Source organism: Lipotes vexillifer, unplaced genomic scaffold (genome assembly GCF_000442215.2).
Source record: "Lipotes vexillifer unplaced genomic scaffold, Lipotes_vexillifer_v1.1 scaffold232, whole genome shotgun sequence".
In the NCBI taxonomy this organism is placed as follows: domain Eukaryota; kingdom Metazoa; phylum Chordata; class Mammalia; order Artiodactyla; family Lipotidae; genus Lipotes; species Lipotes vexillifer.
Window position 1 is genome coordinate 3,003,613 of NW_006793997.1, and position 25,093 is coordinate 3,028,705.

The 25,093-nt window shown below is 50.6% G+C and overlaps 1 protein-coding gene across 1 annotated transcript in view; it reads right to left on the minus strand.

Annotated features, from left to right (window-relative positions):
• The window catches only part of ABCC1 (ATP binding cassette subfamily C member 1 (ABCC1 blood group)), a 94,542-nt gene that overhangs the window by 19,544 nt on the left and 49,905 nt on the right, over positions 1-25,093 (minus strand). Inside the window, exons 14-20 of the mRNA XM_007466968.1 lie at positions 23,444-23,531; positions 20,663-20,738; positions 18,297-18,423; positions 15,275-15,451; positions 13,200-13,367; positions 11,069-11,252; positions 1,650-1,740 (exon numbers count right to left, since the gene is read on the minus strand). Of these exons, the coding sequence (XP_007467030.1) occupies positions 1,650-1,740; positions 11,069-11,252; positions 13,200-13,367; positions 15,275-15,451; positions 18,297-18,423; positions 20,663-20,738; positions 23,444-23,531 (911 nt within the window). The remainder of the gene's footprint in view (positions 1-1,649; positions 1,741-11,068; positions 11,253-13,199; positions 13,368-15,274; positions 15,452-18,296; positions 18,424-20,662; positions 20,739-23,443; positions 23,532-25,093) is intronic.

The window sequence follows — 25,093 nt, forward strand, 5'->3', positions numbered from 1 at the left end:
TTTCCCTGAGGAGGTGTATGCTTGGGGAATGACATGGGTGTGCGTGCGTGTGCGTGTGTGTACCCGGCTCAGACCCACACAAGCAAAGGGATGGGGTACGATTTCCACCTTGGTCGTCAACCCTACTGCCTTCTTGGTTTGCCTGCCTTGATGAAGCGTGTGTGGAGGTTGGAGAAGCCCACGGAGCTGGGAACGGAGGGATGCTCCAGGCTGTGGCCAGTTAGGCACTGAGGAACTGAGTCCTGCCAACAGCTACGTGAGCTTGGAAGCCGACCCTTCCCCAGCCCAGCCTTTAGCTGAGACCCCAGCCTGGCCATTGCCTTGGTTACAGCTTGTGAGAGACCCTGAGCAGAGGAGCCAGCTAAGCTGTGCCTGGACGCCTCGACCCACAGAAACTGAGATGACAAACCACTAAGCTTGTGATCCTTTGCTATGTAGCAATGGAAAACGAATACCCAGTGTTCTGTGTGTTTCTGCTTAGTCCACCCGTGGCTCTCTCTCGCAGTCACCTGCCCGTATGGCCCAGGACAGCCTGCAGGAGCCTGCCTCATCTCAGCTAATTCTTAGACTGATTATGCTGGCCGCCTGCACAGACCGGGGCAGTGTCCCCTCACCCACTGGCTGACTCCGGGCAAGGCACTGTTCTAAGTGCTTTACACACACACGCACACACGCATGCACGCCGAGCTCATCACCGGTACTGGTGCGCCAGCAGAGAAGGAAGAAAGTATGTCCACCTCTTGTGTATGATACAAGGCCAGGCCCAGGAGGGGACCATGGGCAGGGTTCTGAGGGTCACAGATGCTTGTGCCAGTTTCCTTCCCAGCCCATTTCTGTGAAATCCCCCCACCCCAAAAGAAGTAACCCCAGGCGGTCCCAGCTCACCCAAATAATAACTGAGTGGCATTTACTGAGTGCTGATGGCTTCACAGGCAGCGTATCACACAAGCCTTCCTACAACCCTACAAGGTGAGTGCACCAAAGACCCTATTTGACAACTGAGGAAACTGAGGCACAGGGAGGTTAATGCCGCTCCTCCCAATACCCAATGATCTAACCAAAAGCAACCTTCTTTAAAGCACCGAAGTGTAGAACTTAGGAGCATTGACTCAGAAGCCAAACTCGGGTTCAAATTCAAGCTCAGCTTCTCTGCAGCTGTGTGATCTATAGACAGCTCTCAGTTTGTTCACCCGTAAAATTGGAAGATGACAGTAACTACCTCCAGGTCCACAGACTGTACAGGGCTTGGCATTGTGTCTGGCTCCAAACAGGACATAAAACGCAGCCGTCACTATTACTCTATTTTGAATCAGCTGCTGGTTCTTAAAGCCTGATCGTTCCAGGCCCCTCTGCGTGACTTGAGCAAAGAGCCACAGACACCATGTAGGGAGCTTGAGTGTCAGAAGCGCAGAGGGATGGGTAAAATGGTGAGGCCTGTGTGAGCCGTGCCGCCTCGCAGGAACAGAAGCCCTGGAAAGTGAAGTCCCCCCGCAAGGATTTGGGAGGGAGGCAGAAGCTGAAGGCCTTTTTAGGTAGGTGAGCCTTGCCGCGGGCACCCGTCTCCCTCCTCTCCCCCCTCCCCAGGCAGGGGGCAGAAATGTGGTGCCGGAGAATCCCCAGGGTGTCCCCACCCCCACCCCCCGCCTTACCTCTGCAGTTGCTTCCCCAGAGCGTCTGTCACCAGTATGCCGTTCTCCACCTGCTTCACCTCCTTCCCTGGCCTGCCAACACCTGCTAAGCCTGGCAGAAAGCAGGGAGGGGGAATCGTGGCTTTAAGAGCTGGACACCAAAACCTGTCACTGTGCGGGGAGATGGCAGATAACCTGGCCTCCCGGAAGCTCAGAAAGACCTGCTTTGCTGCAGCCATGGACAGGCTCCCCAGCTGGGCTGCAGGAGATATGGAGCCAGCTTCCTTGGGGCAGGGATGGTGCTTTGCAAGGGCCCTGGGCCCGAGCAAGTGCCCTGTGCCAGCAGCAACCAGTAAAATCCAGTTCTGGTGATGGCATCTGTGCTGTGTGAAGCTCGGATAATGGAGCCAGGACACAGTGAACCACTTGGGGGAAAGGGCACAGTCCTCTGGTCCCCAAGCATCCCAAGCAGGGGTGAAACCCAAAATAAATGACAACCAGTTTTGACAAGGGCATCAGACACTAGAGTCCCAGATGCCCCCAGCCAAGAGTTAACCCTCTGTTTGCCGGATCAAGGGGAGGGCCTGAAGATCGGGGTAAGGGGTACCGGGGACTCTGCTAGGGCAGTGGCTGCTTTTCCAGTAATAAGGAACTATCTCAACACTTCAACAACTGATACAGCCACCACGGGGCACCATACCAGCCGGATATCTGCCCCAATCCCGGGAAGTATCTGCCCAGCATCAACAATGATCACAGTCACCTTAAGAACGGTGGCTAACATTTATCGTCAGCCACTGTGCTGTGTTGAAATACAGTCTCTCCTTTAATCTTCCAGCAACTCAGTGATACGTTTATTACCACCCACTTTGCACTGATTTCCTCACTCTTTGGTGCCAGGACAGAGAAAGCAGGAGAGAGAAGCATAAGGCAGGGCTCCAAAGGACTGACCCCGGAAGAGGAGGAGATGCAGCACAGACGTTATATGAGGGGATAAATACGCAGCCAGCAGTGACCCTGAGAACATGCTGATGTGACATGAATTAAAGCAGAATCCAGAAAGGCAGGCTCTCTCAGGCATCAGCCACAGGAAGAAACAGAAGATGGAAGGGAACCAGGGCTGGGGGTCATTCCTGGGTTGATGGGAGGAGCTCTGAGCTGGTGATTCTCAATCTTGGCTGTGAATGAATCACCCAGGATGCCCTGGGCCAGCTAGGTCCCTGCACTGACTCTGCCAGGGAGGCCAACCTCCATGCTGAGAGCACAGTCAGGTAGCTGGGACGTGTGGGAAGTGTTCTCTCACTTCCCGGCTGTGGGTACTGTGGAAGCAATGAACCTCTGAGCCTCAACTTCCACATCTGCAAAATGGGAGCAACAACAGCACCTGCCCTCATTAGCGGGAGGACGAAATGAGGTTGTGCCTGGTGTCGGTAAATGTAAGATGCTGATGAGGCGCTTACTGTTATATCTGCATTTTTAAACGTGTCCCACAGGTAATTCTGGGGCACAGCCAGGATTGAGAATCACTGCTTTAAATGTTTCTTTAAATATCAGCATCCTTTTTTTTTTTAATTGGAAAAAAAAAACCTAAAACAAACAGAAAAGAAGAGTGATAACAAGCAGGACTTCCCATGTAGCCTCATGCAGACAGTGCTCATATACATGCACAGCACTGGGGCCCAAGCCCAGCCTTGACTGTCTTGCTCTGTGCAGAGATGGGGATGCTTTAAAACACTCCCAGAGATACCTGTCCTGCGGCAGGTGCTTCAGAGAGCCCTCTGTCCTGCACGGCTGCCCAGGGGCCCTCTGGGAGCCTCAACCTTCCCTCCCCCTCCTGCTTCCCACACAGTAGAGGCCCCCACATTGGCCTCCATGGCTGCCTCCCCGTCTTCTCCACCCAGTTAGCCCACAGGTGATATGCCAACCGGGGCAGCTGGAAAATTCTCATCTGCAAGGGAGGGACCGAGAGTCCTAGGAGGGGAACCGAACGTGTGTGCCGCACCACCCCATAATTTTCAGGGGCTTAGTCCCCCTCCTCCCGAGTCTCCCAGGCCTGTCTGCCAGGATGCCCAAGCTCCCCAGCCAAGGGGGAAGCTGCCCAAGGCCAGCCTATCAGAACCCCTCCCCCCAGCACTTTCAGCCATCGGTGGCCTCAGGACCAAAGATCTGTCCAACTGCTCTGTCCTAAAGGGGTCTCACGCCCAGAGTTCCCACTGCCTGAGTCCTGCTTGTTCAGTTTTGCCTTTGATTTCTGAGCTGCCTGTAAACACCCTTGTTTAACTGGCTGGAGTTGGCTCCTGTGGCTTCCAAAAGGGGCCTCTGTCTGGACCCTCAGCCACACGTAGCAGTTACGGAAGACAGGAGGGAGGGGGTCTGCTCTGGTGGCGGGTTCACACTTTTCTGTCACCAGAGGGAGCCAGGGCAGCCTTCCCTGCTGAAGTTCTTCTAGAAACATCCCACCTCCGGTGCCCCAGCCACCTGCAGCTACTCCATCAGGAACCCACCACCCCGGTGCTGTGTTGGCCTGCCTGGGTCTTGATCATGCCCAGGAGGTACGGGTGGGGTCGTTATAATCAAACTGTTACATTCATTGTCCACCTACTGTGTGCCAGGCATTTCGCAACCAGGATCTCCTTCAAGGCATGCTGGTCACGGTCATTTGACCTGCAAAGCTGGTAAAGCTTAGCCGAGGTCACTCAGCCGACCTGTAAGAAATCTGGAGATTCGAACTGTATCCCCAAGGGCCAACCACAAAGCCGGGCACAGAGCAGGTGCCCAATAAATGCTGGAGGAATGATGGAAAGGGATGGAAAGGCAGACATTCAAGGGTCCCTTCCCAGGCATGCAGCAGCAGGACAAGCCCATCTGCAGCCTCATTCTGCAAGCACAGCCCACTCCACCTCGCTGTCACTGACCTTCCTCATCCATCACACTGGTGCCTGGGAATTCACAAGACCCAAGAAAGCGTTAAGTACCAAGGTAAAACCCCCCAGCCTTGAGTTCCCCCACTTAAATGCCCAGAGGGTTTGGATGAATGTCTTTCCTTAAGGGTGAGGGGCAAGGACAGCTGAGGGACCTGCTGCATTTGTGCCTCGGTTTCCCCATCCCACGTGTTCTGGGCGCATCCCTGACAAGTACACTGCCTGGGCCAGCCCCCTACTCTAAAAGCTGCAAGTGTTCAAACATAAAGAGAGCTAGAAAAATGCAGACAGACCTTCTGTCTTCACGCCTGTTTTCCGAGCACCAGAGGGAGAGAGAGAAAGTATTGCAGAGCGCAGGGCAGGCGTGCCAGCTGGGAGATGACACAGGCCTCTCACCAGCCCACAGCCTCTGCTTCTTCAAGGACACGAACACCTTGCTCTGAGCTAGCTCCACGTGGAGAGCAGGGGAAAGAGGAGGTAACTTGGCTTAGATATCATCTTGGACCCCCCCAGGCTGGGACGGGGACCCCATCTCAGGGTTCTTCCAGCTCCCCAGGGTCGCCTCCAGCACCGCGTTTAGCACGATGATGTCCCTGATTATTTAGTGTTTGTCTCCCCCATCACACTGTGAACTCTTGAGACCATTCCTAGGTCTTATCTACCACTCTACTCCCAGCACCTGGTGCATCCGATGGCCATGTGGGGTTGTACAGGATGTGCACTGCGCAATCCAAGGGGCACCATTTCATATGGTGGCTCATGTACCAGATGTCCCCGTGGTACACAGCAAATAATCAGATGGACGGATTAACAAACGAATGGCCAAGTGAACGAGCAGAGCCACCTTCCAATGCCAGAAGGGGCACAATATCGGCCACAGTGGTGCCATCTCCTAGCCTGAACCCACAAAGATGATTTCTAAACCAGCCCTGAAAGAAATGGGCAACATCAGCTCATGGTTCTTTCCAGTCTGGGATATATACACAGATGTATTAATGTCCGATGGTTACGCAGGGCATGCCTTAAACAATCAAGATGCAACTCATTCAGTCACTTATTTAACACATTTCCTGAGTAACCACTATGCACCAGGCACTGTTCTCAGCCCTGGGGATACAGAGGTGACCAAAAAACCTTCATGGAGCTCAAATTCCAAGGGAGAAGAAGAAATAATCAAGTAGTAGATCCAGAATATACTGTCAGGCAGTGTTAAATGCTACAAAGAAAAATAAAGCAGGGTAAGGAGAAAATATGAATGGTGGGGGGTTGGGAGAGGGAGGGTGCTATAAAATAATTAAGAAGCAAAGACATAAAACTTGCAACCCAATGACTCTTCTTTGAGTACTTCTAAGCACCAGGGACGGGCCTGTGATACTAGTAAGCCAGGCGCCACCCCAGCCCTTGAACCACATACATAAGCACTGCCCGGGCCGTGCGTTCAGCCAGCCACTGACCTTCAAGGCGGGCACCTCGCAGGTTCGCTGTTTATTCTCAAGAAGGTTCTGGAACTCAGCTTGGGCAAGAGCCAGCAGGCAAGCCTCCCCCTCGAGGGAAGAATTCAAGTCACTGCTTTACAGTCAACGGCTGGTTTTTGACCAAAAACGGAATCGATCGGCTACATCACCCAGCCCTATCCTCCCGCCTTGGCCCTGCAAGTTCTTCAGACTCAAAAGGGGAAGAAACACGGACACTGAGGACAGCAGGGAGGAATGTGCCATCTGTCTGACAGACTCTCCAGCTGCTGTCCGGTGCTTACAACAGACTTCTGCAACATGGGGAGGTGCCTGGGACCTGACGTTAAGAAACAAAAGAGGGACAGGAGAACTGATGACAAAAGCACACCCCAGGACCCTACTCTTCTCAGGAAAGAAAGACAGGTGGGAAAGGGGCCAAATGCCAACGCAGTTCCCCTCTGGGCAGTGCAAGAGCAGAAGGATGTTCTTTTTGCTGGTTCTTGGAGCTTTTCTACACTTTGCCATCGTCTACACAGAGCACATAGTGATTTTATAATCAGGTAAAAAAAAAATTCCCCAAAAAATCTGAAAAAGGGAAAAAAATGAGTGACAAGGTTGAGAGATGTCTCGAATAAGGTTCTGAAAAGCAGCCAGGTCGTTGGAATCAAAGTCTTTCTCCCAAGATGACAAGGGAAGAACCTGGGCAGAGAGAAGTCAAAGCAGAGCGGCTTTCACGCCCTCGGCTCTACTGACATCGTGGGCTGGGTGATTCTCCATTCCTGGGGGACAGAGGGGGTTGCCCCGTGCACTGCAGGTTGTTCAGCAGTATCCCTGCTCTCTCCCAACTAGATGCCAGGAGTGTCCCCCTCCACCTGCACTGTGACAACCAAACATGTCTCCAGACATTGCCAAGTGTCCCCAGGAGGCACAAATGTTCTCTACTGAAAACCGCCAATCTAGGCTTTAGGTTCCTAATAAAGAAACCAGAGAAAGTGAAAATGTTCTATAACTTCCAAGTACAAGGTTAACAAACTACTTCGTAACTCTCTTTGCAACCAAAACCAACAAACAAAAAGTCTCCTAGAAACAGGATCATGCATATCCCTGGGGAGGGGTCAGTCTCCCCCGACCCCAAGCCTAGCTACTATTCCCCATTCCAGGGAGAAAGAATCCCCTCACAGCAGACACTTGTCCTTCAGCCTGCGTGTTCTAAAAAAGACCTGATTAATCCAATGAGGAAACAAAAAGTTTCCCTTTAGAAGGAGCCAAAAATGTGGTTCAAACAAATCCAAGGTCACTGGCACTCAGAGCTGACTACAGCTGAGCAAGTCTGGACCCTGACACCGAGCCTTATCGCCGGGGCCCCTCCACAGAGGTGGAAAGAAAGGGGGGAGGCCGTTTGATTTTTAGACCCATGGGCAGAAGACCTCTGTGACCTGTCCAGCTTGGGGATGGGTGGCTGAATTGGGGAAATAAACCCACAGTGGAGCTAGGGTGGTGGATGGTATTTTCACCACTAAATTAAGTGCTGACGTGCACACAAAACAATTTTTTTAACTGGCAGCATTCCACGTTCTGCATAACCTGCTTTGGATATGCGGGCGGCTGGGGTAGAAGGGAAGGGAAAAAACTCAACAAGATATAAGGGACAGTTCCCTGCTCAGCTGGATAGAAAAGGGAGACAGAGACCTCATTCTGGGAAAAAGATTCAGATAAACCCACACATGTCACTTTAGAAAGCACAGAGGGTGATTTTTGCCTAAATGCAGCCCCCACCAAGCAGGCCGGTGACGTACAGTGGCCTTGAAGTTGCCACCACCCATCGTGTGACCTTGGCTAGACTTGGGCTAAGAGACAATCTGAGGAAGGAGACTCTGCAGCAAGAGGAAAGCAGCTTAGACTTACAGCAGAACCTTCCAACCACAGGAGCATGAACAGGTAGAAACTCATTCCAACCTAGAGTTTTAAATGCCGGAGGGAGCGTCAGCTACCTTGCACTGGCAAAAGAAAATACTTTTCTTTGAAAACCCCTGGGGTTTGTAGCAGCACTATTCATAATAGACAAAAAGTGGAAACAGCTCGAATGCTCATCAGCTGATGAATGAATAAATAAAACGTTGTGTGCCTACAATTCAACAATCAGAAGAAATGAAGTGCTGATGCAAGCTACCACAGACAGACCTTGGAAACATCAGGCTAAGTGACAGAAGCCAGTCACAAAAGACCATGTTAAAGAATTCTGTTTATATGAAATGTTCAGAGTAAGAAAAATCTATACAGAAAGCAGACTTGTGTGGCGGTCGCTTTGTGATGTATAGAAATATCAAATCACCATACTGTGCACCAGGAACTAGCATAGTGTTGCAGGTAAATTATACTTCAAAAAAAACCAAAAGAGAGGGCTTCCCTGGTGGCGCAGTGGTTGAGAGTCCGCCTGCCGATGCATGGGACACGGGTTCGTGCCCCGGTCCGGGAAGATCCCACATACCGCGGAGCGGCTGGGCCCGTGAGCCATGGCCGCTGAGCCTGCGCGTCCGGAGCCTGTGCTCCGCAACGGGAGAGGCCACAACAGTGAGAGGCCCACGTACCGCAAAAAAAACAAAACAAAAAAAAAACTACGAGGACTCCAGCAAACTCTAACACAGAGGAATGAAGGTGTGCACTCTTGCTGTGTGCCCTCCCCTTTCTGACATTCAGTGGCTTCCTGCTGCACTGAGAACAAAACCCAGACTCCTCACCCTGAAGGCCCCGAAGGGTAACCACCCACACCCCTGCCAGCCTCGTCTCCCACCCTGTCCCTTGCCCACCACGGTGTGGCCACACTGGCCTCTTCTCTGTTCCTCGAACAGACCAAGCTCATGCCGGGCTGAGGCCTGTGTTGTTCCGTCAGAACACTGTTCCCCACAAAGCGCTTCCCTGACCACCCTGCCTGAGTTGCCCGAACCCCCATCACTCCCCAGCCCATGACCCTACGTGCTTTCCTTCACAGCACTTAATGCTGCATGACACCACCTTCATCTGCTGACTGCTTACTGCCTTTCTCTCCCACTAGTTTCTGAGCTCCACAAGGGCACGATTTGCCTATATTTTGTTTACTTCTGTCTCCTCAAAACCTAGAACGGTACTGTTACGGGCTGAATGATACTGCCCCCCACACACACAACTAAATTCATATACTGAAGTCCTAACCTCCAGTACCTTGGAATGTGACTGTATGTGGACATACGGTCTTTGTAGATGTAATAAGTTCAGGTGAGCTCATGAGGATGGACCCTAATCCTATATAACTGGTGTCCTCATAAGAAGGGGAGATTTGGAGATAGACACACCACAAGGAGAAGAACACCATGTGAAGATGAGGGTGGACTGAGGTGATGCTTCTGCAAGGAATGCCAGAGATTGCCAGCAAACCACCAGAAGCTGAGGGACAGGTATGGAACCCTCACAGCCCTCAGAAGGGACCAACCCTGCTGACACCTTGATCTCAGACTTCCAGCCTCCAGATCTGTGAGAAAAGGCATTTCTGTTGTTTAAGCTACTCAGCTGATGGTACTCTGTTACAGTAGCCCTAGGAAAATAATACAAGCACTTAACACATATTAGGTGCTCAGGAAACACCTACCGAATGACTAAATCAATGAATAGTAAATAGCTTTCTTAGCGATCGGCCCCATTCACAGGGACAGGGACCCGCCTGGCCCAGGCATAGAAGAGACAAGCTTCTTTAAGCCTCAGTTTCCTCACCAGTGAACTGGGAACCACATCCTACCTCTTTCATGAAAAGCTGGTAGGAGGAGTCAACAGGATAACCCCTGTCGAGGACAGAAGCCCCAGTAAGTAGTCAACAACCATTCACTGTTGTGTGTCTTTACATCACAGACACCTCAATGACAACTCTGCCCACAGGAGTTGTGCAACGAGGCAGTCCTGCAGCCCCACCCTGGGGGAGAGCCAAGCTGAGACCTGTCTGGGGACTAAGTATGTAACAAGCACACCCCAGACGCTCAGGGAGTCTGTAATTAGCTCCTGAAAGAGGGAGATCGGAGTAGGACAGGTGACCTCTCTTTAGTTCCACTCTTTTTAGCAACAGCTGAACCCAAAGCAGAAAAGGCATCAGGTGACCTCTTCCCTCTCCGTATTAACTCAGGTCGAGGCTCCGAGCAGGACCGGCAGAGGATCCATTCCAGACATCAATCTGACATAAACACAGGGGAGCCTGGAAAGGCTGCCAACCAATTCCCTGAATTTTAAACCAACGAATAAGAGAGAGAACAGGATTCTCAGAAGCCTCACCCCATTTGCTTCAAATAAAGACAGGATGAGCTCCCAGCCCAGAATTCAAAGCGTGCCTCTGGGACTATCCCTGCTCTCAGAGTCCTGACCTGGGAGGACAGAGCGGGTGTGGTGGCTGGGAAGCGGGCAGGTCTACCTGGACCTGGTAGATGCCAAGTGCATGGGGACATCAGAGGGGCACACTTCCCAGGGAAGTAATAACAGCAGCTGTCATTGGCACCGTGCCAAAGGCTCCAGTAATCCAGCACATTCATTCTACACCAAGTGCCAGAAGGTTGGTTCTGTTGTTACACTGCTTTATCAGCAACAGCCTGACATCACACAGCTGGAAAGAGCAGCAGCTGGGGCTCGAAGCCAGGTCCTGCCAACTTCCAGCCTGCAGGCTCTGCCACCACGTATGGCCTCATGACCCTCACATCTGTTCTGGATTATGGCACATATGCCATTGGCTTCTCACAGCCTCTTGGGAGCCAGGAGGACTGTAATTATCACTACCTCCATTTTTGCCACCAAGACCCTGAAACTCAATAGGCACAGAGCCTCATTGCAGAAAAGTGTGTGGACTTGCGTCCAGCTGTGCTGACCTGGCTATAAAGCACTGGGGCCCCGTCTCAATTCAGCCCTGAAAGTCCTTCCAGATGGTTCCTCAGGGTGCCTGGCCCAACCCCCCATCTGATGCCCTGATGAGCTGCTAGGGTGGCTGGTGGGACCTCCAGGGGACAACTGGGGCTGGACAAGGCACCACCCGCGCCAGAGCCCCGCGCGGCCCTACCGTCGTCGGGCTCCCCCTGCTCCTGCTCGGCGCTGGCATACGTGCGCAGGAATTCGGCAAAGGCCCCGTCCCGGGCCAGCAGCTCCTGGTAGGAGCCCATCTCGGAGATCTTGCCACCACTCATGACGATGATGACGTCCACCTGGGGCAGGTAGCTGATGCCGTGCGTGACCAGGATCCGCGTCTGCGGGCAGAGCCACGGCCACATCAGCGCATGCGCGCGAGAGGGAAATTCCCTGCCCCCCTCCACCCACCTGGACACAGATCTCAACTCTGAGGTTGGACACGCGCCTGGGATGCAAGCGTGCAGAAGCATTCCAATCCGCACGTGCTTTCATTTAACACGCATGTGCCGGGAGCTGGGGTCGGGGGGCAGCAGGGAGGGAAACAAAGATTCCTGCCCCAGATTCCAGGGTCGGGGGAGAAATGACCGACGTAAGTAAAACACTGCTGGATGGTGAGCACACATTACCAAAGGGGAAGGGATACCGAGGTAGTTAGGGGCAGTGCAATTTTAACAAGGGTTATGGGGGAGGTTATTTTTGAACAAAGATCTGGAGGAGAGGGAAGGAGGGGAATCATGCATGTGTAGATGAATAAAAGAATGACACTGCTGCAAAAAATGTGCAGGCAGTAGCTGAATTTTTTTCAAGTTTCTCCCTCTCCGAAAAGAGTACAGAGTTTTGTACATGTGTATACATTTTATCTAACTATCTCAAAGTTTGGGAGGATGTTCATCAAACTGTTTACACAGGTTGGCAAACTTTTTCTTAAGTGGTCAAATGGTAAATATTTTCAGCTTTATGGGCCCTCTGGTCGCTGCCAGGTCTGAAGGCAGCCATACACAAGACATAAACAGATGGGCTGGCTGTGATCCAATAACGCTTTATTTATGGAAGCTGATATGTAAGTTTAATGCAATTTTCCTGTCACAAAATATTTTTTCTTCAGGTTTTCTCCAAGCAGTTAAAAACGTAAAGACCTGGGCTTCCCTGGTGGCGCAGTGGTTGAGAGTCCGCCTGCCGATGCAGGGCACACGGGTTCGTGCCCCGGTCCGGGAAGATCCCACATGCCGCGGAGCGGCTGGGCCCGTGAGCCATGGCCGCTGAGCCTGCGCGTCCGGAGCCTGTGCTCCGCAACGGGAGAGGCCACAACAGTGAGAGGCCCGCGTACCGCAAAAAAAAAAAAAAAACAAAAACACGTAAAGTCCATTCTTAGCTAGTGGGCTGCCCAAGAAACAGGCAGCAGGCCAGATTTGCTGGCCCCTGCTTTCTACAGAGGAGCTAGGGCTGCAGGATGAGGGAGTATCATTTTTTTAACTTTACATATACTCTCGTACTCTCTGGTTTTGTTACTATGGACATATGTTACTTTGACAACAGCAAAAAAATTTTTTTTAATATTTAAAAATTATACAGAATTTTTGTGGTGTGCATGGGAATGCTTACAACACGTTAAGTGGCATGAGGTTTACTATATCTAGGCATGATGTGATAATCCTATTAAAAAGCTTATATACACAGCAAAAAGACTGGAAAGAAATACAAAAATCTCCAAGTGGGGGGATTATGCATAACTGCTTTTGTTTTCCTCCTTCGTGGTTTTCTGAATTTGCTACATTTTTCCCATGGGCATGTCTTACTTTTTTAATGGGGGAGGGGGAGGAAGAGCCAGTTAACCTCCCTCCCCTATAATTCCCCTAAACAAATAAATTAAAAAGTAATAAAAGAGGAAAGGAACCGTTTCCTGTCACGTTAAGGTGTGGTGGCAGTTTTCCTGCTCAAACCTCTGTCCCTCAGCCCATGGCCATCTCAGCAGGGAAGGGAAAGCGGCCTCCCTGCTGACACGGGATCTTGGGGTGGGATTTCCCTCTGCGAAGCCACCCCCGGTTATTTAATCAGGAAGAGAGGCTTCTTTCGGCCAAGTGGAGGCAATGACTTCCAGTCAGTGCCGAGGACGCCCGCCTATAAAGACAAGAGCAAGAAGGCTGTCCCGGGAAGGCTGCCAAGGGAAGGATTAGAAACATGTTCTTGAGTCCAGTTAAGTTAAGGAATCCCAAAGGGGACACACTGCGACTTGACCAAAGAGCGACAGCCAGACCCAGACCCCGAGCCACACGTGCAGCAGGTACCTTGTTCTTCAGCATCCCCTTGGGGCCAACCACGTTTTCAAATATGTGCTTCCCCACATGGGCGTCCACTGCCGAGAGGGGATCGTCAAAGAGGTAGATGTCGGCGTCGCAATACACGGCCCGGGCCAGGCTCACGCGTTGCTTCTGGCCGCCAGACAGGTTCACGCCCTGGGGAGAGACACGTTAGAAGGGTGGGCCTCCTGGGAAGCAGAGACAGACAGAGGGGGCCACCTGCTCGGGATGTAGGAGATGGCGGCCGTAGGCCCTTCAGGGCTGCACCCACCACCCATGGATGGAGCAGGCGGCAACGGCGTGAGATCACACCTGCACCGATGTGGGTTCAAGTCCCGGCAGGGGGTTCGGCCTCAAATGTAAAACAGGCAAAGAGAAAACCTGAGCCTCCGGGCACTGCTGAGCAGGGTACTCAGCACAGTTGGGAAAGGGAGGCTGGTGGCACCAAACAGTGCTAGCTACAGGGAGGACTCCTGATCTTGGAGTCTGGTTCTTACTCTGGATCACTCACTGGTGAAGCCACACAGTCAAGGCAGGCTGTGCCCTGGGGGTGCTGCAATCCAGCCTGTGTCCCACTCGCCGGCAGGAAGGGCACCATTTTCTAATTTGAACCAGGGCGCATGGCCCACACAGCCCTCCTGCAACAGATAACCCAGCATGACTTCCATATCTGGCTGGAATCAAAGTGGACATGGGCTAACTGCCCAGCCCCTCTCCCAACAGAGGCCTACCCTCTCCATGCTCTGAGGTGGGGTCCTGGTAGCCAGGTTCATTTTGAGGGTCCCTCTGGCCACAGCTTGTTGGCCCAGGGCAGACACCAGACCCAATCTAAGCCAATCATGTCCTCTCCCTCCAGAATTTGGTACTGGGACCTAAACAGCGAAAGTGAGGAGTCTCCAAGTGGCAGAAACAGACACTTGTGAAAAAAAAGGGACAAAGCTGTGCAGAAAAGCAGAGACAAAAGGCAGAGGAGAAACCAGGTTGCCTGTCCCAGGTTGCCTGTGAGCCCTACCACATTCCAGCCCTTGGATTCCAGGAAATGCATTTGTATCCTTAAACTCAGTTCTCACTGAGTTATTTTCTGCTTATACTAGCAATAACTCAGGCTCCTTTTCTACTTAAAAACCCAGAAAACCCTAGTAATTTGTTTTTTCTTTCCAAGGAGCTGCAGATTTCCCTCAAATAAAAGAAATCATTCACCAACTAGGAAAGCAGGTGGAGCCACTGGCTTCTAACTAAAAGCAAAGATGGGAAAGCTCTTCGGTGCAGCTGTAGAACATTCACACTCCCCGAGCGCACATCACGTAACCACTAGGGGGCACTCGAGCAAGCCAGCCAGGCAGAGGGGAAAGCGCATGCAAAGGCCCTGAGGTGGGAAGGGGCTCAGGCAAGTCTTTTGGCCTCCTTTTCCTCAACCATTACACAGGGTTAACAGTAAATCCCATCTCATGGCTTGCTGTAAGGACAAAATATGTATAATATGTTTAGCACAGTGCCTGGCTCATAGTAATTACTCATAAGTGTTAGCTATTGTATTATTTTTACCATTATCACAGTTTTGAAAGGAACTGTGGACATTTGAATCACTGACACCCCAACCCCTCTTCTCTGTATAGTGCCCTTGGTCATGTGACAAAGTCACATGACTGCAAAGGTAGAGTGCACTTCCTGGTCCCTTGTCTTTGGGCTCAGCCAAGTGATTTGCTTTGTGGGTAGAAAGGACAGTGTGCTTTAAGGGACATCACACTTTTTTTTTTGTTCTCTTGGGCTTCTGCTGCCGCCATTAGAAGAGCTTCCCCCCCGTGGAGCTGCTGCCCCCTCACCTAGGCCCTAGCAAGAAGCCACGTGGGGCAGACCTGAGCCAACCCACAGCCTGGAGCCAGGATCAGCTGTCCGGCAACATGGAGCAGAGCCACCCAGCTGAGCCCAGCCTGGGTCACCAGTCACAGTCGACTCACCCATAAGTAGGAGAGTAAGTGTTTAACATCATAAGCCATTCAGATTTTGTAGTTGTTACACAGCAATAGCTGACTGATACAGGGGCCATGCTGAAGCCTACTGACCTTCTCACCAATCTCTGTCCGGTCCCCACTGGGCAGGATTTCCAGGTCTGGGAGGAGGGCACAGGCTTCTATCACAGCCTTATAATACCGTTCCTGTAGCTGGCGTCCAAAAAGGATGTTTTCTCGGAGAGAAACATTCTGAATCCAGGCCTGCTGGGGGACGTAGGCCACTGAACCCTAGGAGGAAAGCGGAGAAGGAAGCAAGACAGACAGACTTGGTGAACAAGACAGCAGCCGGCCTACCCATCCACCAGGAGGGCCCTGCTTCACAAGACATTTTCATCACATCTATGGTTTTAACAAGAGGGAAGCCGAGTCCCAAAGGAATACAGTCACCAGGGCTGGGATCAGAGCCCATACTAGGTCAATCACTAGCCCCAACATTAGGAGTTCGAGAGCTGAAATCCTCGTTGACGAGATTACACTTACATGTTTAGTAACTATTCACTGAGTGCCTACAGCAGCGAACAAAACACTTAGCTCCACTATATTGTACACCTGTAACTTATAAAATATTGTACATCAACTATACTTCAATTTAAAAAATTGAAAAAGAAATTAAAAATAAAATAAATTTTAAAATAAACAACAACAAAAACCTCCTAACTCCCAAGAATGGGAAGTACCTGAATGATAAAAGAAAATGGTTTGATTATTGTTGTGGTAAATGTTAAGAGAGAAAAATATGAGACTTTTTAAAAGTCCTTTAAAAAGGGAGACTTAACCTATAATGGAAAAGAATCTGAAAAAGAGTATATATATTCACATACAGCTGAATCACTTTGCTGTACACCAGAAACTAACACAACACTGTAAATCAACTGTATATCAATAAAAAAATAATACATTTTTTTTTTTAAAAAAGGGAGACTTAGGGACTTCCCTGGTGGCACAGTGGTTAAGAATCCACCTGCCAATGCAGGGGACACGGGTTCGAGCAGTAGTCTGGGAAAGATCCCACATGCCGCAGAGCAACTAAGCCCGTGTGCCACAACTACTGAGCCCACGCGCTGCAACTACTGAAGCCCATGCACTCTAGGGCCTGTGCTCCGCAACAAGAGAAGCCACCACAATGAGAAGCCCGTGCACCGCAATGAAGAGTAGACCCTGCTCGCTGCAACTAGAGAAAGCCCGCACGAAGCAAAGAAGACCCAGCGCAGCCAAAAATAAATTTAAAAGCAATTTAAATAAAATAAAATAAAAAGGGAGACTTAGTTTGGGACATCAGGGAAGGAGTCCTTGAGGAAATTTCCTTGATGAAATTTAACCAAGGATGTCTGTATAAAAATTGTCCATTTCTAAAGTCTTTATTTCCACATAATATAAGGTGTCAAGAGTGGCATAAGAATAAAGGCTACGGGGAGGGCACTTGTTTTACCTATTTTAGTAATTGAAAAAAAATTTTAAACAAGCACTGACAGGTGAAAATAATTTGGTCTGATAGAAGAGGGAAGAGCACTTCAGTCGGAGGAACAGCACGTGCAAAGGCCCGGAGATGAGAGGAACTCGGCAAGTTCAAGGAATGAGAAGCCTGTTGTGAAGGGAACATGCTGTGAGGCGAAGACAGGCAGGAATGAGCTGGGAGGCAGGGGAAGGCAGAGGGGCTGGTGGTCCTAGTGAGGAGTATGGGCTTCACTGGAAAGGCAAAGGGGAGCCATCAAAGTTTCTTCAAAAAGGGATTCTAGAAGGACAAGGTTGGGAATGGAACCCAGGGAACCCAACTCTTCTCCTTCATTCTGAGATAAATAACCAAATTGCTGACTCCAGTATCCTAACTTAAAGGGGCCAAACTGTCACAAAGCCTCACTGTACAACCCACAGATAATTCAGACACAGTATGCACAAGCCCTACCAACTAGAATATTTAGGAAAAAAATAAACGTTTTAGACACATTTCTAACACTCCCCTTACCAAGGCAAAATAACCAGTCACAAATAAATCTATAACCTTATCAAACCAAATACTCAAGCACCCTCACTTTTTAGATCCATCATATCTTTGTAATTAAAGCGTTTTTACTTTAAAACAGTGGTTCTCTCCTGGGGGCAATTTTGCCCCCCCAGGGGACATCTGACAATGTCTAGAGACACTTTTGGCTGTCACAACTTGGGGCTGCCACTGGCATCTAGTGGGTAGTGGTCAGGGATGCTGCTAAACATCCTACAATGCACATGACAGCCTCCACAGCAGAGATTACCTGGCCTGACATATCAGTAGGGCTGCAGCTGTGGAAACCCGGGGTTAGTGAAACAGAACGCAATGTGGATCCCACCGTGATTTGGAATTTTCTTCCATTAACCTAGCTCACATTGCCCATTCATCTTACTTCATAATGTATAATTGAAAGTAATGACAGATCACTTCTTAAAACAAGGGCTAAATGTCATTAGTCTGGACCCAACTATTGTAATATACACTTTCTCTAAGGCACACTAGGCTCAAGGGCATCATATAATCGGCAAAGGATTTTGCTCTGAAATGAAAACAATGGCACAAACCAGCATCCCCAAAAGTAGATTCCAGGAGACAATAATTTTAGGGATTTAAGGAGTTGCTACACAGACAACCAAAAGATGCAGACAAATGTGTCTGGGACACGCTGGATTAACCAAAGTTAAATAGGTCTTTTCTCCTTGCAGGACTTCTCAGAGCCTTTACTTTATTAATGTTTCTTATAAGTCTCCAGGAGGGAGGGAATCAGAATATGCAGTATTTCCCAAGCTTGTTTGAGCCCAGGACTCTTTATTCCCCAAATATCCTGCAAGATGAGTTTGAGTTTGCTGCAGACCATGCGCCAAGAAATGCTTATCGAGTGCCCACTACATGCCGGGCACTATTCTAGGTGCTGAGACACAGCAGGAAATAAATGACACCACAATCTTGCCTCCTAGGATGGCACAGAGAGGAGGAGAAAGGATGAAGCTGTTCCCACTTAACAAGGTCGTCATAAAAGAGAACACAATGTTGCCCCTGGCCTCCCCCTTGGCCATTAGTTACCCCACCCCCACCCAGGCCTCCTACCTTGATAGCCACGTGTCCCTCCACCTTGTCCATCTCAGCCAAGAGCGCTGAGAGCAGAGACGACTTCCCACAGCCCACCTGGCCCACCACGGCCACCAGGGAACCTTCCGGAATGGAGAAAGTGATGCTGAAACGACACGACACACCCTGGGGCTCAGCTGGGGGTGCTCGGCCCGCCCAAGCTGGATGGACCCCTGAGTGGAGAGAGAGACAGAAGGCAGGGCTGTCGCGAGCCTTTGAGGTCTGGAAACTCCTCCCACCGCGTCTACGATGAGCTTAGCCCAGGGAACTGTCTCAGAGGCCTCTGGGCCTGAGGCCCGTGACAGGTGCCGGGATGCACCAGCATCTTAGAAAAGATCCCGCGGGACAGACCTGGGGGGCTGAGCCACTATAAGGGGGCGGAGCAGAGGGGATCAGCTTTGCCTGGGGGCGTGATGCAGGTGCCCAAGGGAGAGGACACCCCAAAACCAACTCTGGAGGAAGAGTGAGCGTGCCCCAGACGCAGGGGGCAGCCTGAGGAAAGGCCCATGGGTGTGAAATCACAGGCATGATCAGGGGTGGACACGTCGATGACACAAGATGAGGCAGGGAAAGGAAGGCCAGTCCTGAAGAGGTGGGTGGGTGGCAGCCAGACCCAAGAGGGCCTCAAAGGACACGCTTCCCAGCTGGGAGCCATGCAGGGGGTGAATCTGAGTTTCAGAAACACGTCTCTACAGAAATTGCCCTATATGGCAGCTAACAGTAACCGAAGTACAATAAAACAGGCTCAACAATGCCAGAAAGACTGGCCCCTCCAACGTGGACAGCAAAGTCGGAGCTGGGATTCCACCCACCCGGGGAAGAGCAGGTACGTCCAGGGCCTCCTTGGGTTCACCTACATCGGCTATCGGCTGCCTTCCAGCCACTGCTATTATGATTTCAATATATTGGTGGAAAGGCTGATGGATTTTGCTGCCATTGTTTAATTCTTGTGTACCTGTTGCGTGGTCACACTGATTGTTTTGTTCTGTGCCAGGAGGGGAATGAATTAAGGGGCCAGAACAGAACAGGAAGCCCAGTGAGGCAGCTCCTGTGATCGTCCAGGCGAGACAGGAATATCTTACAGGCTGAGGAGAAAAAAGGTTTGGATGGAGAAATTTGCAGGGGATTCAAGGGGTGAGGAAGGGTGACTGGAACAAGAGGGTAAGGTCTTTGAGACTGGAAGGATGGAGGCAGGGATTGGGGCACAGGTACAGACTATTTAGTTGTGAAGCAGGACTAGAGAGAAAAGCTAAAGTTGAAGCAGGCAGAAGTTAAGTTAGACACAAGAAAGAACTTCCTAAACAAGCAGTCCCATCAAGGTAGGTGTTAACACAGATTCTTTTCTCTGGAGAGTTTGACCCTTGCCCCTCCCCACGTCCCCAGATAAAATACAGCAATAATTTGGCTACCCAGTTAAGGGAGCAATTATTTAGGGGCATGGAGGATAAACCTGGCCCCTAAAAATGTCCCATGTGGCCCTGTGTTTGGGGGACTCCTTAAGGAGGCTTAAAAGAGCCCCTGGGCAAGGCCTCCAGTCAGAAAGAAATCAGAGGCAACTGACAAGTTACCCAGGGAATCAGGTCAATTCCCTGGATCCTGTGATTTGGAAAAATAAGGACTGGGGTGGGCAGGGTCCCAGATGTGGAAATGGTGTGAGAAAGGGTAAGCCAGGCAGCTGGGGGACCTTGGAGAGGATGGTGAACAATCCATCCCGACAGCAAATGTGAGTGGACAAGAATTCTTTTCAGCTGACCCAAGCCTTCCTGCCACCAGTGGTGGCATCACAACCTCAGACTCAGCCTGGCCAATGAGTGCCCTCAGTCTCTTCTGGCACAGTGACTGGCTCAGGGAGGGGCATTATAACCCAACTTGGGCCAATAAGAGGCAAGTGGGTCTCCTGATGAGGTAGGAGGGACGCTTAGGGTCAATGGGGGCCATCTGGATCATGAGGGGAGAGGACGTCTGAAAAGGAATCAGCACAGATGGAAGGGGAACAAAGACAAGATGGAGAGAGTCCTGATGGCATTGTCTGAGCCCCTGGATCCGTGTCCCTGAAAGGGAACCTGCTCAGTTACGTGAACCAGAAATTTCCCTTTGCTGCCTAGACCTATCCGCTATCTGTACAAGGTCTGTCACATACAGTCTGAGGGAACTCTCTGAGCCGGGCACACTCTCAGCTGCTTCTCCCTGAAGCCCAAGCAGGTGTGACTGGATCTATCTGACAGAGGAGCCAAACTAAGGCTCAGAAAGGCAGTGACCTATTCACGGTAACAGAGCTGGAGCGTAGCTAGAATTCAAACTTGTGTTTGCCCAGAGCCCCGTGGCTTTCTCCACGTCCCACTTACCCATGCAGTGTGGGAGGGTCACTCCTGGCCCAAGTGAACGTGGCATTCTTCACGGTGATGCTGTTTGTGGCCCCAGCTGGAAAGCACCAGAGACAATATGTCAGGCGTAGATGAAGCCACGGCCTGAGTGTGAACAGCAGGCTCTTAACTCTTTGCTTTTCCTCATCAAGTGGTTCAACTCCAGCTGCTAGCCACTCACGCTAGGCATTATCTGGTTACATCAGTCGCCGTTTCTAAAGAACTTCAACCAGCAGCTCTGGAGGCGGCCTCAGACCCAGAGAGCAGCAGGAAACCGCGAGAGGGCTCTGCCTTTGAAAGATAGGAGGCTGCACCATCTGGAAAGGTCGGGGGACCCCTGGGGGCCTCCCTCACTCAGTCTTGGGAGGTTCCGGCAGCTCTGGCTGGGTGTGTTGAAAAGAAGCCAAGGTCACGGGGCACAAGCAGTGCCCTCATGCAGATAGATGCCTGTCCATCAGCTTGGGCTGGCCCAGGGCCCTCAGTACACCTCTGGGGCCCCTCCTTTAACTCACCTCCCTGCATACCCCCCTCTCCCCCGCTCCCTCCAGCCACCCTGCTCACATCACAGCAAGCCAGTCTTCCTAAAACACAGGCCACTGTAAACTGTGCAAACTCAGGGATGGAACAGGAAGTCGGGAATCGTGGCAGAGGAGGGGAGGGTGCTTAAGACGAAGCCTGCGTTATATGGACCCTCTGCGATTCTAGCACCTTTGCCTTCATCTACTTTCGCTCCCCTTATTTTCTTTTCACTCCATGCCCCTCACTTACAAAAACAACTTTTGACTCAATTATGAGCCAACTTAAAACCATCTAGAGAGAAGATGGGGGTGTTTTCAAGCTGTCCAATGAAGAAATAAATTCCCCACCCATCAAAGAAACAACTGTGGAGAGAGGAAGTTACTGGTTAACCTAACTTAACCTCCCCCTCCCCCATCAACCCCCTGAAACAGAGAACAAGGAGGAAGCTGGAAGGTGCTATTAAAGGAATTTAAGAAAAGCCACTTGAGTCGGTCAAGCTAGAGGCTGCAAGACGTGGCCCGGAGCTGCAAACGGGGCCCCGCCTGGCACCCAGAGAATGTGGGTAAACATAAAGTCAAACCACCGTCAGGGCAGGAAGTGGGGCTGAGGCCTGGGCTGAGGCCCAGGGGTTTTCCAATGTGACTCCTGTAGTGAGCTGTGAATAATGTCAAGAGCTCGGAACCTCCTTGGCTGCCCCAAATTTCAGCCCTGTGTAATTCAGGGAAATTTGACCCTGGTAGATGGCATCATTCCGCATCGTGCATGCGTGCGTGCGTGTGTGTGTGTGTGTGTGTGTGTGTTCACATCTGTGTATGTGTGTGTGTGTGAGAAGGGGAGAGTGACTCGGTCCTCACACAGCAGAAACTGGACGACCACGGGCCAGGGACATCGGGAGGGAGATTCCAGCGAGCAGTGGTTCTCAACTCAGGGTGACTTTGACCCCCAAGGGACACGATGTCTGGGGACACTTTTAGTTGCCAAAACTGGGGCAGGTGCTACTGGCATCTAGTGGGTAGAGGCCAGGGGTGCTGCTCAACATCCTATAATGCACAGGACGCCCCCACAGCAAAGTGATCTTGCTCCAAATGTTGGTGGTACTGAGGCTGAGGAACCCTGCCCCCAGGCCGATTGCCTCTCACACATACTGGTGAAGGAACACATACCTTCACCAGTATGTGTGAAGGAACCCTGCCCCCAGGCTGACTGCCTCTCACACATACTGGTGATCTTCGTTTGGCGGGCACTGTGCTGGGTGTTTTCACGTCACTGAGGACATCTGAATGCCTGCTAGGTGCCAGGCACCGCTCACACATCATTACCAATATATACACACATTCATTCTCCTGACCATATCTATTGGGCTCGGGAGCCAGACTGTGTGGGTTCAAATCCCCGTGCTGCCACTTCCTAGCTGGAGAACCACAGGCAAGTTACTTAACTTCTCTGTGCCTCACTTTCCTCGTCTGTAAAATGGGACTGATAATGGGATCAACCTCACAGGGCTGTGATGAGAACATTATGCAAAACAGAGAGTCCTTAGAACAATGACTGACACATAGTAAGTGCTCAATAAATCTCAGTGCAGAGATGTCCTACAGTGGGTGAGAGCACAGATTCTGCTGACAGGCTGCAAGTGTGAATCCTGACTCTACTTCTTATTGGCCGTGCGAGTTACCCAGATGAGTCTCCTCATCTGTAGGTGGGGGCCCCTATCCCTGAGCTGCAGTGAGCAACGGACGGGGAGTACGGTGACGTCCTCAGGACAGAACACGCGTGGCGGGAGTGTCATTTCAGCAAAAGTGGCCACTACCATTAGTGCTATTAATATTTATTATTAAGTGCCTGGAAATCCCTGCTCAGGGGGGTTGACTAGGAAAGGATAAATTAATAAGCTATAAAGTAAACAAACCTACCAATAAAAATCCATGTAACACCCAGCCAAAGAGAGGGACCTTCATTTCCATTGCCCAGGTGGGAAAAGTGAGGCTCATAGCACTGAAGTGACCTTCCCAAGGCTGCACAGCTAGTGGGGGTAGGGGGTTGGTCAATCTCCAACATCCTTGATTTGCCAGTCCATCTGCCCAGTATGGAATCAAAGCCCAGGCCCTGGAACCCGGCCCTCAGGGGTGGACCTCTCCCAGGAAGGCTGCCTCTCAGCAAGAAAGCAAGATAACAGAAGTGCAAGTTCACCCTCCTGGGAAGACTAGGTAAAACCCTGCGCCCGCCCACTCTCCTAGGACACACCGTCTTTGATGGGCCATCGCTGGATGCTGTCGGGCTCCAGCTCCTCGTGGGAGAGGAAGATCCTGAGGCGCTTGAGGGAGACACTCGCCTACACAGAAAGCAACGACAAGGTGTAGTTATTTTGAAAAACGTCTCTGCAAAACAGACCGAGGCTAACTTACAGTGGTTTCCTCTGGGTGCAGAGGGGCCCACATCCTCCCTTATTTCTGAAGGTGCTGCAGTGCCACACCTTAGAATAAAAAACAAAAAGGTTTTGGTTCTTGTTTGCTTTCCTTTAAAAGCCCACACCGGTATTAAAAAAGATGGTGGGGGACTATCGTAGCTGACAAGGGACCTAAGAAACAACCGAAGGCAATGGCCCCGTTTAAGACAAACTTGTGACTCGGAGATAAACGTGTCCTGGAGATCGAATGCATGGCACGGTGGTTACGGCCAACAATACTGTATAATAAACTTCAAAGTTGCTAAGAGACTAGAACTTAATGGTTTCCCCCACAAAAAAAGAAATGATAATCATGGCGCGTGACAGGAGGGTAGCTGACGCTATGGTGATAACTGTATAGCAACATATCCACGGATCCAATCACCACATTGCACACGTTGAACACAATGTGAATTATGGTTCTACAAAAATAAATTTTAAAAAAAGCAAAGGTCCTGATTCAAACAGCCCAATGGTAAGGACATTTCTGAGATAATCCAAAAAATTTTAATATGAACTGGGTATTAAGAGATTACTGTTAATGTTGTTAGGTATGATAATGGTGTTATACTTATGTAAGAAGAAATTCGTGCTGAAGTATTTATGGGTGAAATGCCCAGAGGTCTGTGATTTGCTTTAAAATTCTTTGGCAAAGGAGAGAAAGTAATGAAGGGAAGAAGGAAGACAGAAAAACGATTAGACAAAGTAACTGTGGCAAAATGTTGAATCTGGGTGACAGGCACACAGCACTCTCACGCTATTCGCTCCACTTCTGTGTATATTTGAAATTGTTCATAATAAGAAGGGGTTTTACTTGCTTATTTTTTTTAAAAAAAAACCTTGACCAGGGCTTGTACAACCAAATCTTCATCTTAATTTGTCTATGTGTCTAAGCAAAGGGTTTTCACAGGAAAATGTGCAAGGCTAGGGAGAAGCGTGTGACAAACGCTGTCGGCAGCAAAGTGCAGGAGCTTCAGATGGTGCACGTGTGACTGAGCGGTTCCCTCTCGTTACAGAACCACTGCAGGGACTGGGGGGATTCTAGGGGGGCCAGCTGGGGTTTTTCAAATGGTGAGCCAAGGTCTGTGAATGGGCTGCAAAACCAATTTAGTGGGTCAAAAGCTGCATTTTTTGAAGAAACAGAACAGGGTAAGGTAGGGCACGGTGGAACAGACTCGATCAGAATAGAAGAGGATCAAATGTTTCAGAAAGAATCTTGCAGCGCTTAGGACAGCCCAGCTGCAATAACTTGTTTCATACACTCGAGTGTGCGTCGAGAAGTAAAACGTATGTCTCTTTGGGGCAGGACCGAGAAAGCATGAAGGCCACTAGTCTGAGCCTTGATAAGCCCCCTGGCCACAGTGGGATGGGTTGCACAGAGGGAGCTGCATCCAGGGGGATTTTCATGCCCTTTTGCTTTGTTTCCCCCAGAGACCCCCCTCTCTGAA